The 14,002-nt window shown below is 41.7% G+C and overlaps 1 protein-coding gene across 1 annotated transcript in view; it reads left to right on the forward strand.

The window, feature by feature from the left end:
- SPAG6 (sperm associated antigen 6) overlaps positions 1–12,519 on the forward strand; it is a 109,756-nt gene extending 97,237 nt beyond the window's left edge. Inside the window, exon 10 of the mRNA XM_012644168.1 lies at positions 11,991–12,519. Within this exon, the coding sequence (XP_012499622.1) occupies positions 11,991–12,519 (529 nt within the window). The remainder of the gene's footprint in view (positions 1–11,990) is intronic.
- The last annotated feature ends 1,483 nt before the right edge of the window (positions 12,520–14,002 follow it).

The raw sequence follows: 14,002 nt of genomic DNA on the forward strand, positions 1-14,002 counted from the left end.
GCTGACCTGGCTGCTGCTGCTGTCTAACCTGTCAACAACAGAAACCCCAGTATAGCACCATCCCTCAAGGAGACCAACCAACCATTTGGAGGTAAGTTAACTTCGGTGGACTTCTTCCACCCTGGAAAGGACAAGAATTCATTTTAATTGGGATTGTTGTATCTTCTGGGTATGAGTTTCCCTTTCCTATCCACAGGACTTCAGCCAGCACCACTACCCAAGGACTTAAGAATGCTTGATTCACTGATGTAAGATCCCATATGATACTACCTTGGACCAGAGTCTACTGGTCTTATCACATACTTCAACCATTCCTAAGCCATAGGCATGATAGAATGGTGGAATGGCCTCTTAAAGACACAGCCGAGGCTCCATCTTGGAGATGATACCCTACAAGGTTGAGATGTCACCCTAAATCAATGACCATTGTATGGTGCTATGTCCCCAATAGGTAGAATACATGGGTCCAAGAACTGTGGAAGAAAGAGGAAGGTAGGCATGGCCCTGCTTGCTGTCATTCCTAGCAGTAAATTTGAGGAATTTATGCTTCCTGTTCGTAAAACTTTAGATTCTATGAGTCAAGAGGTCTTGGTTCCCATAGGGCTAATACTTCATCGGTAGACACAGAGTCCCATTGTACTTTACACTACAACTGCTGCTTAGTCACTTTAGTCTCCTTATACCAAGAGATCAGCAGGAAAGGAGCCACTAAACTAGCAAGATCATTGACCTGGGTCGCCAGGAGGAGGCAGGGCTCTGCTACAGAGTACAGAAAGGGAAGAATGTTCGACACACACATGATCCGATGGGGTGTCTCTTGATGCTCCCATTTCTAGTTTTAATAGTAAACGGACAGGAAGAGAAGCTATGCCTGGGATATAGACATGGTGACCAGGAACTAAGACTCTTGGAGATGAGGGCTTGGGTCACCGCACCAGGCTGTCAGCCTAGACCAGCCTCACTGCTAGCTGAGGCTGAGGCAATTCTAGAATGAGGGGGGTGGAGTATCACTCTCAGTTACTTCAGGCTTGAGATTCATTGCAGCTGAGTGACGACAGTTCTTCTCACTAACCTTGTAAATTTCCCCAGTAATAAAGGCTACAGAGAATTCTAGAGTTGCTGGGTACCAGGTGGGTGAACTTACTCTTAATAAGAATGTGGATCTGAGCTGCACAAGTAGTGAACTGTAATAATTACTGAAGCGCTCCATCCATATCTCCTCCTCGGGGCTAAGGGCCAACGCACTCATCCTATAGCTACTGTGGTTTTTGAGTAACACTGTTTATATTCTAACCACAGATGTGAACTGAAGTAAATCCTCAATGCACAGCCAGAAAGTCTTAATAATTTGCTAAATCTTAAAATTAACACCTTAATGTGAACTAAAACATTTAAGAACACTCAGGCAACCAGTTAAAATTGGAATCCAACCAAACCAGAACATCAACTTTTCTCAGATCTAAACCCAAACCAAAGGTCCAGACACCACACACATAACCCTGGGTAGACTCTCTCTGTGGCCTTGGTGCTTGCTAATAAGAAGCTCCTGTGTTGCCTCTGGGAACTGAGCTGCTAAATATCTTCCAAAGTGTGCTCCCACCTGAGGTTTGGGGGAATGGCTAGAGACAACTTATGGTCACTTATCTATTTGGTTCAGAGGGGAAAGAAAATATTTTTTCAAAAAGTAATATTTCCATACCCAACATCCCTCCATGTCACGTCATAAAAATAAGTGATACCTGGCTGTGGTTAACCGTGAAGCCATCTCAGTTCTCATCTGATGCAGCGTAATGAAGGCTCTGAGTGCAAAGAGTGAAATCTTAACCTTAACAATGACATTGCCTCACAGTTCAGGCACAATTCTTAGGTTTCTCATCCAAGGGACAGGGGTTAAAAAAACCATTATTCTTATGAAAAATTATTCTTAGAAGCCCTTAAGAGTGTTGCTCACACAAGAGATACAAGCCTAGGTTTACACACCATGAGGGCAGGAGCCATACTTGATTCATCTTTGTATCCAGCACAACACTTAGTATAGTTGCCTGGTGCTCAAGAAATAATTGTCGAATGAATGAATGAGGCTGCAGAGTTCCACGAATCATCCTGGTTGTTGGTAACTCTTGAGGGGACTTTGGCTAAGACATTTTTAAAATGTAGCTTGCCTAAACAAGAATGTGTCTTTTCAAGCTCTACTCTGTGGGCCACATCTACTCAAATTAGCTTAGCAGTGCCTGAAGTAATTCTTCTTCTTAGGACCTTAAAATGGTAGCAAAAAGGAACTGTTTAGAAGGAATGAACCCACACTATAGGATGATTCTCAGAGTTTATTCAATAGCTTGAGCTTTGAGTACATACTGTGTGTGTGTGTGTGTGTGTGTGTGTGTGTGTGTGTATGTGTGTGTGTATGTATGTACCAGTCAGATTCACCCAGGAATTTTAGATTTGCACAGAGACAATGATTGGGGCTTGGTAGCTGGCTGAATCATTAATGGCAGCCCTTTGGAAGAACTAGTGGACTTCAGCTTCTGAGGTCTTGGGAACTGCCCTGGACCAATTCTCCCTGAGGGAGGCTTATTGTTCAACTCTTCCTTGCAGTAAATTTACACTTTTACCTAAGTTCTCCCCAGCTGGGTTCTGTTATTTGCAAATGGAAAAAAAGCATTTTGGAGGAAAGCAGTGGGGTGGATCCAAGCTGTGTTCCGGAAGGATGGTGGAGTTGCTGACTGAAGTGTTGGGGCCAGGAAAGAAGAGCTGAGTGGAGAGATTGGGGGTGGGGTGAGGGGGGAGAAAGCTCTAAAGACAACCCCCTTTCTGCCCAGTCAGCTATGGGAGATGGGCTCCAAGCAGAGAGCTCACTAGAGCCCAGCAGAGGGGCTGCAAAGGGGCCACACAGACTGAAGGTGATTTCTAAACTTCCATTTCAAAAGCAACTGAATGCTCTCTGCCCCCTTCTGTCTGCTTAGGCACATCTCCTGCGGTTCTTGCTCCAACCACTTGAACTCCTTTGTTTTGTGTCTCCTGCCTCTGCTATCTTCTAAGGTGCCAACTAACCACGGAACAAGAAGGCCACAGGGTCTTCTCTTTGATTCCAGGATATTTCTGTGAATTAGCCTTGTTATTGAGCCCAAAGAAGGGGCTCAATGCCCCTTCTCCCCCTACCCCAACTCCCCTGGTATCCCATCGTGAGAATTTTGGAGACAAATCTCTGGTTCAAGACATCTATTTAAATGATTTTATTGGATGCCACTGAAATGGAGAGAGGCTAAATTAGGAAAGGGAAGAGAGTTGTGAATTTAAGAAAAACTGTGTGGGAGGAGGGAAGTAAAAGAGGAGGAATTTGGACCATTTATTTGCGGCATGTCTTACTGACAGTTAAATACAGTGGTTTGTTCTGTTTTCTGCCACTCGAGGGTTATTTAATTAAATTCATGACCTAGGATGCTAACCAGCCCCACATCTAAAATAATTGCTTCTCTGTTGGTGAGATGTAAAGCCGGGATTGATTTTCCCCTGGCCGATAGCTCTCCTTTCTGACTCATGAATGTCATCTCCACTCCCCTCCCCACGTAATTTGATCTCTGTATTTGATCCCTATTTAGTAGTACACTTCACCAAACAGATGTCTGAGTAATTAAAATCCCACATGGGCACACTCGTCAGTGAGTTACATCTATTTAATAGTCAGCTTAGAAACTTTTCACCCTCAGCTTTTCTCCCATCCTAGTGTCATATGTCACAGGCCTTTACCAGGCTTTTAAATATTGGAGTTCAAACCTGCTATGTTTGTTTTCCTGTATTCACAGAGCCTCTCTTTTCATTTTCTGACTGCACTTTCCTCACAAGTCCCTGATCTCTTTCTCCTTCAATTCAACTCACCTGGATTTTGTCTACGGTTTTACACCGGCATTCAAATTCTCATTGGATGAATCATTCTATGTTTCATTCATGCCAGCACCGGCAATAAAAAAAAAAAAACCAGAACAATGTTGTTATAACCGTGGATTAAGAGTGCCTTTTATTTTTTCCCCCTGAGGCGTAGCCAAAATATTTCAGTCTGAACAATTCTCTAATTTTTTTTAAAAACTATTTGAGATCAAATACTGGAAACCTGTTTGGTGGCTACAGGTCACTGAAAGATTTTGATGGCAAAGAATTATAGAAGGAAAGAATGTGTGTTTGGAGCAGGCAAGTGAAGCTAGGAAAGGCTTATTATAGGGAATTTGTTCACTTTTAAGAGAGGATTTAGGTGGACACGTTTATGAAAATGTTTATACTAAAGAGACAATGTTCTTATGATAAATCTTATGATACTGATGTAACATTGCATACAACTTGAGAATAATGCTACAATTTACAGTGGGAAAAAGAATTTCCCTTGCAGTTGACGAACTGTATCAATTTTAAATTCCAAAGAACTAAACCATTTTGAAATAATATAGAATATATGCATCTGTTCTGATAGCTATGGAATCAGACTCAGACAAAATTAGATAAATGAGTAGCTATAGTTATAGCAAAAGAATTATTTTTCTCTTTTTATTTTTTTCAGCTACATTTCCAACAAGATTTTTTCCTACTTTTACATAGATGGAGTTCCAGTGCATTTAGCATGAATCATTTTATAAAAGTTTCTCAGAACATGCATGTTTCTTGTGAAGTTCCTTTGTATTCACAATATTTCAAAATAAAAAAATAAGGTGATCAAAAAACAAGCAAGAAGTTTAGAGGTTAACTGACATTATTTTAGTTCTATGTAAGCACGTCCTGAAAAGTACTTGTATTTATTACCTTTATTACCATGGTTGTATTTAAAAAATAGGTGAAAATCCTGTTGTTCAATGGGGACTTCATTTTGGTGGTTTATACACAATCTCTAGTCTTGTTATCTAAACTTACGAAGACCATGTAAATAAACAGATATCAATTAACAACAGTATTTTAGACAGTGACATGGGATAGGAATTGGAGTTGGTTCTTTGGGACGGTAAATAGGTTCCAGATAGTGGGAATGCTGTGGATGTGAGTTCTGTCACTGTTTATTATCTAGCATCATTATAACCCTTGCTGGGTCATAAACTGGTGTGATTTTCATTCTTGCTGTGCTTAGGATAACGTCCCCCTGCCTATTCCCCAGTTCCCTTTCCTCCGTGCAGCTTGTGTTTAATCTATTTAGAGTTCAGGGCACTTCTTTCTCTGATTCAAGCTTTTTCAGCCTTGTTTTCCTTCCAGGCATTCCTTATCACATGTCTATCCATGCTCTCTGGTATCTGTTTCTTTCAGGTGATTTAAAAAAAAAAAAGATTTATTCCAATAACCCATTTCTGGCTTCCCTTTGCCTTAGTGTAAATTGGGAAGAATATTTCCTAACCTCCTCACAAAGAAGTTGTGTCAAATGAGTTCCTGTGTATGAAAGGGCTTTGCGTGTAGTTACCAGCCTCATGTGGCCAAGGAGTTCCAGCTCCAGCTTCAACTACCTGCCTGGCTCAAATACAGCTTCTACTATTTCATGGCTATGTTCAGCAAGCTACTTAACTTTTCTGTGTTCAGTTCCATAATGTGGAGAATGAGGATCATAAGGGTACCTAAATCCTGGGGTTGTTTGGTGATGATTACATGAGATGATTCATGCCTATTATGAGGTCAGAACATGCTTAGAACAGTTCCAGTTTAAGCCCCCTGTAAGTGCTAGCACAAGGGCAGGCATCAAATGGTGTTTCCCATTGAGGTCAGTGTACTTCCTCACAGACTCATATCTTGCCAGTCCGAGGTCTCTGGGACCTGCCCTCACATTTGGGCACTGCTGAAAGCGAGGATGTATCCCTTGGGCATGGTCTGTGACAGCTAAGGATGAGGGGAGGGGTAAGGATCCTGGCTGAGCACATGTCTTTTGAGGATTGCCAGGTACTTTTAAGAGCTGTCTCTCTTTCTCTAAATAGTGTTCACTCAGCTCGGCTTCTTTAATGACTTTATTTTGAATGATTTATGTTGATTTTTCAGTTTGCTGCCTGCTTGTGCTTAAAGCCACAAAAGTACATCCTTCCTAATCTGGAAAATGGGAATAGTAAGAGTATCTACCTCTGGGGTTATAATGAGATCAATAAATTGAACCTCTTCCAGAGGATACAGGGAAAGCACAATATTCTAGAGGTGCTTTTGAAAAAGAAACTGGAGAACAAATCATTTGTAATTCAAATGTCACCTTATACAGAGGAAATGAGGTGGGAACAAGCAAAATAAAGTATACAAACAACAACCACCTAACATCCCAATTATGGGATAAGCGAGTGATTCTTTGAAGTGAACTCTCCGCTTCAAAAGTGGTTCCCTGAGTTTAAGACAATAATGCAATGATGCTGTTTTTGTCCCAAAAGTTTGCGATTTCTTCTTTCAAAAGGGCTGTTAAGTACTGAATGCAAATACTAACTCTTCTACTTTGTGATATTCATGACAATTATCTATTTTACAACTTATTATTTGATATTGTTTATAATTTTTGATGTACAGATGTTCTAAATGATTATGTAGATCTATATGATTTCTTCCATTGTTTTCTGGTTAGTTCTTTCCCACTCCAAATCACTTAAATATCCATTTAGATTTTTAGTTCTTTTCTAGTTTCATTTTCAAGATTACCTCTTTAATCCATCTGGAATGTATTTCAGTATATAGTATGAAGTGAGCATTTAATCTGATTTCTTTTTTCTCCCAAATGGTTGGCCGGTTTTCCTAATACCAGTTATTGAATAATCCCTGTCCTCTCCATTAGTGATGCTCCATTTGTTGGTATATTGAACTTTCTTTCAAGGCTATCCGTTCTGAAATATTAATCTATTTGTCAATCTTTTCTGAGTAGTTCAATATTATTGCAATTATCATGGCCTTATATGTATTAACGTCTGGTAGAGTAAGTCTCCTGTTATTACTCTTCCTTTTCAAAAGTATCCTGGTTACTCTGTGTTTTTTCTTCCAGATGGAAATTAATTTTTTCAACTTCTAAAAAAATCCCATTGGAATTTTAGTTACCATTGCAAATAAAGGGATAGATATATTTATCTAGAAGCATATTTCTCAATGTATTCAAATCTTTTTGCTTTCAATTTTTCTCCTTGAATAGGATCTTTTTAAAAAATTATATTTGTTCCTGGATTTCAGCACCAAAAAAATTATATTTCCTATAGGTTATTGCTGGATCACTGGAAAAATTCTTGAATTTTAATCATTATTTTATCGTAGCTTTTCAATCAGATCTCAAGTTTTCTAAGCAAAAGTACTGTCTGCAAATAAAGGCAGTTTTTCTACTGCTTTGCAGTATTTTACTTATTATTTCTGTTTCTTGTCTTATTACAGATTTATTTCAGCATAATTTTAAATAATAGTGGTGGTAGCAGGCATCTTTAAAAAAAATTTTTTTTGTAGAGTTGGGATCTTGCTATTTTGCCCAGGCTGATCTTGAACTCCTGGGCTCAAGTGATTGCTTGAGCCTCCCAAAGTGCTAGGATTACAGGTATAAACAACTGTGCCCAGCCAAGCAGGCATCTTAATACCCAATTTTAATGGGAACGCCTCTATTGTCATATTATTAAGTACGGAAATTTTAAAATATACATAAGTAGATTGAATAATAAACTGTCTTGTGCCCAATCACCTAGCTTCAACAATTATCAACATTTTTGCATACTCTTTTAGTGGGATTATAAATTAATCCAGCCTTTTTGGATACTAATTTGGACACATCTATCCAAACACTTATCTGAAATTCCATTGCTAGGCATTAATCCAACAAGTACACTAGCACCAATATGCAAAGACATTCAAGGATGCTCACTGTAACAGTGTATGTAATTGCATAAAACTAGAAAAGTCTAAATGGTCCCCAATAGTTGAGTGAAAAATTATGGTTCACTCATATAATTGTACTCAACTGTTATGAAAAATTTTGGTAGATCTATGTGTTGATGTGGGAAGATGTCCAAGGCTCTTTACAAAATAAAAAAGCAAGGACTATTCATATACTTTTATGTGCATGGAAATTTCTGATAGGATATGTAAGAAACTGTTAATAAAATGTACCTCTTGGGTGGGAGAATGAGGAGTGGTGCTGAAAGGTTGAGAAATTAACTTTGCACCTTCTCTCCTTCCCTTACAGCTTGACCATTAGCGTGATTATTTTTATAAATTTTATTAATGAGTTATTGGTTTAACATTGACTAAGATTTTTAAAAAATGTGTTAATCAGGAGTAGGTCTTAGATTTTTATCATTTATGGAGATAAGGTTATTTTTATATGGTCTAAATGTATGATTTCTTATAGCAACCATTTCTCTAGTACTGAAATATCCTGCCATTTCTGGGATAAAATCTATCCAATTATGTTAAAAATGATTTACTGTATTGAATTTAATTTGCTGGTATTTTGGGGGAAATTCTGGCATAAGGTTTCTTATGTGAGCTTATATTTTTTGTGGGCTTTGTACCATTTTTAATAGGTTTTATAATAAAATTATGTTTAATAAAAATTAATAAATTTTAATATCTTTAAACACTGAGGAAATTATATGTCCTTCAAAATTTCCAAGAATTTGCCCATAAAATCTCTAGGCCAAAAACCTTTTTTGATTTCTTCCCTGGCTTTGCTCTACTTAGTTTTTTCTACTTCTTCTTGATTCAATATGGGTGATTTATGTTTTTCCAGAAAAAAATGTATTAGCACATAGCTAACTTCCCATAGCAGTCTCATATAATTTTAAAAAGTCTCCATATCTGTTATGTCTCCTTTCTCCTTTATAATTTTATTTACATTTTCTTATTTTCCTTTTTATTAAATAGATGTATCAGGGATTTCTCCATTTTCTTGATCTTTTTTCCAAAGAATTACCTTTGGGATTGATAATACTGTTTATTTTCTAATTCATTAGCTTCTGCTTCAATCTTTCCTTAATCCTCCGCTTCTTGAAGTTTAATTTTTTTAAAATATTACTCGGTTCACTTATTTTTATTCTTTCTAGTTCAATTTTTCCTTGCTAACCAATGTTATTACTAAGCTTGGTGTGGTTTCAAATGACTTTTGGGTATTTCTAAAAATCTGCTCTCAGACGAGGAAGATTTGCTGTCACTGATGATGTCATTTAAAAGAATGTGACTCAGACTCCTGTGGCAAATTTCTAAAGAATTCTGAAAATGTTTGAGTAATGGCAATACAATGGCAGCAAGCTTATGACCTATTCTGAAGAGGCCAATATCTATTTGTATCCATAAAACCTGCACATTTGCTGAACATGATCTGCCCTCATATTTGGAAAGGATCAAGTGCTAGGATTGAGAAGCTCTCACATTCGCTTATCGGGATGTCCTCTTATACTGAATGTCTATAGCTCAAGATATTCTTAAGTGTTTTTTCTTCTTGTGAAAATGTATTTATTTTTATCTTATTATTTTTTTAGAGACAGGGTCTCACTCTGTTGCCTAGGCTGGGGTGTAGTGGTGCGATCACAGCTCAGTCAGCCTCAAACTCCTGGATTCAACTGATCAGCCTCCTGAGTAGCAGGGATTATAGGCACGCACCACCATGCCCAAATTTTTTGTAGAGACAAGGATCTCACCATGTTATCCAGGCTCAAACTCCTGGCTCAAGTGATCCTTCCCCGTTCTGCCTCCCAAAGTGCTGGGATTAGAGGCATGAGCGACCACACCAGCCTGTGAAAATGTATTGAAACATCATGTGTACAGCTTGGCTTCATTTTTGCTTCCTATTGAAATTAACCTCAGGTGAAATATTTTGCAAATGCAAAAGATTAAAAATTGTTCACATGGTAGGATAACAAAGTTTTCCCTGAAAAAATCAATTCACTATGATGATGTGGATCAAGGCAGAATGTTTTTGAAAATAATTTTTAAGTGCTCTGGTAGGCCAGAATTATAAGCAATAAAAATAATCTCTAATTAAAAACATTGTGGCAATAAAAAGGTAGATTTGTAGGCGTGACCTTTGCCAAGGTACGGTAGTAGAAATCATCAGATCCATGTGCTTGTAGATTATGTAACAGTTTTTAAGTAGTCAGGAAAGGGAGGATTTTGTGGTCAGAAAAGTAGAAACATCCTATTTAACATATGACCCCGGCCTGTCCCATCTCAAATTACCGTTGATCAAGTTACAGATGGATGGTTGGCAAGCCAGGTGGAATCCTAGAGTAAGGCCTGACAAACCTGCAATAAACAGGAGGCCACAAAGCTGATGGCTGTTAGCATTAAAAACACTAATTTACTGAAGTCTTCAATATTCAAAATAACGCAAGAAAAATTGTTTTGCAAAGCATTGCGAGCCAAAAGAAGTCACTTAAAAAGACTTTAACATATCCTCCCCTGATGACTTTAGGAAAGCTAGAACATGGCTTTGTAAATGAACCAAACTAGACCCCCAGACTAACAGCTTTATAATGATTGAAGGCGTTTTTTTGTTTTGCACCCGCATGCATCTCAAGTTTTTCAAGCTTCCAAATGTTTAAAACATGTAAGTGCCTACGCTCTATGAATTTACTCTTGAGAATAAATACCAGTAAATGGAAGCTCAAACTTTTATCTCTGCTAAGTTCAAATAGGGACACACCTATAAAAATTTATGTATTCAGCATTGGCCTCATTGGTTGATTTTAAAGGAGCACTTTAATGGGGCAGCAAACTGGAGCCAAACCAGAGAAAAAATAATCCTAATTTTGTTTGTTATTGTGGTTTTGAAGTTATCAGAAAAGCACAGACCTAAAGCCCAGAGGCTGCTAAAGGATCCCCTAGAAAGCAGAGCCTGAGGCAGCGTTTAAGTGCTAAGATTTTATTAGGAGGTGCAATTGCAGGGCAGCAAGGGTGAGGAGAAAGGCAAAGGAAAGCAAATACAAGGTGGTGCGTTATTGAGCTGAAAACAATTCCACCTGAAAGGACAGCTTCCAGAAAAGCCACGCAGAACCAGCACTCCTTGGGACTGTCAATGAAAGGAAGGGAGAGGAGATATGCTGGTTATTTCTTGCTTTCTTCTCCGTTTGGCGAAAGTTTGCCTCGTGTGGCTCTAAGTTGCTGGGAAAACAAGAGTTCTGAACCTCTCAGTCTGAGCCAGAGCATGCCACCATCAGAGCCTGTGTGTCACGGAGGCAGTGCTGAAAGCCCCTCACCAGGAGGCGGCGGTGGGGACAGGAAGCCACAGCAGGGAGGCCAGCCTACCCCAGCAAGAGGCTAAGGTGGCGGTGGGGGCAGGTGATGGGACCCTGTAAATCTGGGGAGGCACATAAACTGGGGTCTGGTGCAGACTATCCCTTTTGGACCCCAGCTGTTCCTAGTGCAGGTATTCAATGGTTCTCAGACGACAAAAAGCCACTCGATTCAGAGATAGCACGGATTTAGCTCTGATTTTGTAAACTGCAAATTTTTTCCACCAACCTGTCCTTTATTCCTCAACGACCGTTAACCACTACCTCGTTTAACTTTTTTGCTCCAACTTTTCAGGAAATTGTTTTTTATAATTTGAATGTAATAAACTTTACCCACTTCAAACCCACAGTTTGATGAATTTTGGCAACTGTGTCACGTAACCACTGCTCCTATCAAGAGACGGAACTGTCCCGTCACTCTGGAAAAGCTCCCTCCTCCGTTCCTGTGCACTCCATTCTGTCCCTGTCCCACCCGCTTCCCAGGCAACCTCTATCACGTTTGCCACTTCTAGAATTTCCTATCAAGGAATCGGAACACGGGCTTTTGGGTTTTCCCCTCCACAGCGTCATGTTTTTCAGGCCTATCCACATTGTTTCGGGTATTCACGCTGGGTTAACACTCGCCATATGCTGAAGAACTGAGAGTCCTCACAACCACCTTGTTTCACAGTGGAGGAAACTGAGGCGCGCCCGGGCCGTGACAGTGGGAGGGAGCACGGGGCAGACTCCCGCCAGTCAGGCGGCCCGGCTGCCGCGCCCGGCAAGGTCGGAGCCCGACCTGTTGGCACCTGCTGCCAGGCTTGAGGGGACGGATGGGGCCTGGAGACGTGGCGAAGCACAGGCTCGGGCAAATACGGCCCAGGAAGCGGCGTGTCGCACGCTCCAAGCCCAGGCCCGGGTTGAGGGCTCAGCGAGCGTGAGGCTGAGGTGCCCGAGAGGCCATACCCGCGGCGGCCCCGGCACATTTGAGAGGCCCGCAGCGGTACTCCCAGGTGCGGAAGCGCGACCACCGCACCGCTCCGAGACCGACACGGAGCTCCAACCCAATTGGCTGGCGTTTGCGCGGGGCGCTTCACCGCGCGGCTATAAAGGCGCGCGGGGCCGCACCACCCCGGCCATTTCCCTCCGCGCGCGGACGGCGCTACTTCCCGCCCGCCCAGGCGTCGGCGAGGAAGCTTCGCGGCCGTCTCCCTGCTCTCTTAAGAGAAGACGGCGAGGAGATGGGCTCTCCCCGCCGTCGCGGTGGGAACGAGCGAGAACAGTGGCGCGGCTCGTTCTCTCCCCGCACGTCCTCCTCGTCACAATAGTACCTGAGACTTCGCTGTGAGGGCGCCGGGGAAACAAAGCTGACGGTGGCTCCCCGCTTTGCCCGCCGCTGTTGTCGGGCTGCTTGAGTTTTTTTTGCTCCTGCTGAACCGAACGTGGTTATCTGGAGGCCGCAGAGGGGCTTCTGAGGCGGCTTTCTCTGAGGAAAGCGGGCTGTGGCGAAACGGCCTCGGAATGGCGGCCGCCGCCTTCCGCGGGGAGCGCGGGCATTCTCCACAGCGGGGAGAGAAAGGAGGAGCCCGCTTTGTCGTCACCACGATTTCGTGCAGATTGGAGCCTTAGCGTTAGCGGTAGCAGAGAGCTCCCCTCTGCCGCCACGGACTCCATCGTCTCCTTTAGGGTCGCATTCCTTCGACTTTTTTGCTAGTCTGAAATTCCGTGTGGAAACAAGTTCTTTGGGCCTTTCCTACCCTATCTTTTCTCTTTCTTCTCTCAGAAAGAATTGAGCGGGAAGGCTGAGGGGTGGGCCGCCCTCGCAGGGTGCTGGTTCCGCGGACGCCTCCGCGGCCGCCTCGGGCACAGGCCCTGACAGAAACCCGGGGAGGCGCGGAGAGAGCGGGCGGGAGGGCAGGGCCTTGGGGATCCCTCAATAATGCGGATTTTACGAACAGCCAGTGAAAATACCCGGTTAGAGAAGGCGGGGAGGAAACTGAACCTGAGAAAAAGGGGCTTTGAGTAGCAGAGAAGGCAGCTGTCGTGTGAGCACGACCTGAAATGACAAAAAAAAAAAAAACGAGTATTTTGATAGCCCTGAAGTAAAGTTTGGGTTTAGAGCTTCTTGTTACTGCCTGTCTCCTGTCCTCTTCTTTCATTTCCCTTCGTAGCATTTGTAACCTCACGTGTTACAAATTTTCTGTTTATTGGCTTCTCTTCCCTCTTGAGGAAAAACGTAGGAGAGCAGGGAGTTATTTGTTCACTCTTGTTCCCTCGAGCCCAGCACTTTCTTTAAAGGCATTGTAAGGCGAGCACGAAACCAACTTAGCCCACGATACGAGGAAAAGTTGGCTCTTTGAAGGTCTTTTCTACTCTTTGAGGTCTTTTCATTTTGAGGCAATAATCCACAAGGAATAGCCAAGAAGTAGTCGCTCCACCATTCCATATTCCAAAAGGAGAGATGAAAAAAGTGATCTCACTTCTAAAACGCTTTCCACTTTATTCTGGGGATTCTCTGAGGGGAACTCAACTAAAATCTATAAGGAAAATGAAACCTTTTCTTACTGTTCCTCTGCGACCCTCGGGCGCATTCTCACCCCCAGCTGCCCCGGCTCCCAGGGTCCTTCCACCCTTTCGCTGCTACCTCGTTTTTATTTTTCCTCTTTCATTTGCTAACACTTCTTTACTGCCTGGCTCCTTTCCCTCACTGCTTTTTTTCACAACTCGTTTTTATTTTCTGTCCCTCAACTCATCCAAAATAGGAATATACCAAATAAAAAATAGATAAATTCTTAAAATCAGGTTCTTTTAAGAAGCTTTTTGCCAGAAGG

This window comes from Propithecus coquereli, unplaced genomic scaffold (genome assembly GCF_000956105.1).
Source record: "Propithecus coquereli isolate 6110/MARCELLA unplaced genomic scaffold, Pcoq_1.0 Scaffold103, whole genome shotgun sequence".
NCBI lineage: Eukaryota > Metazoa > Chordata > Mammalia > Primates > Indriidae > Propithecus > Propithecus coquereli.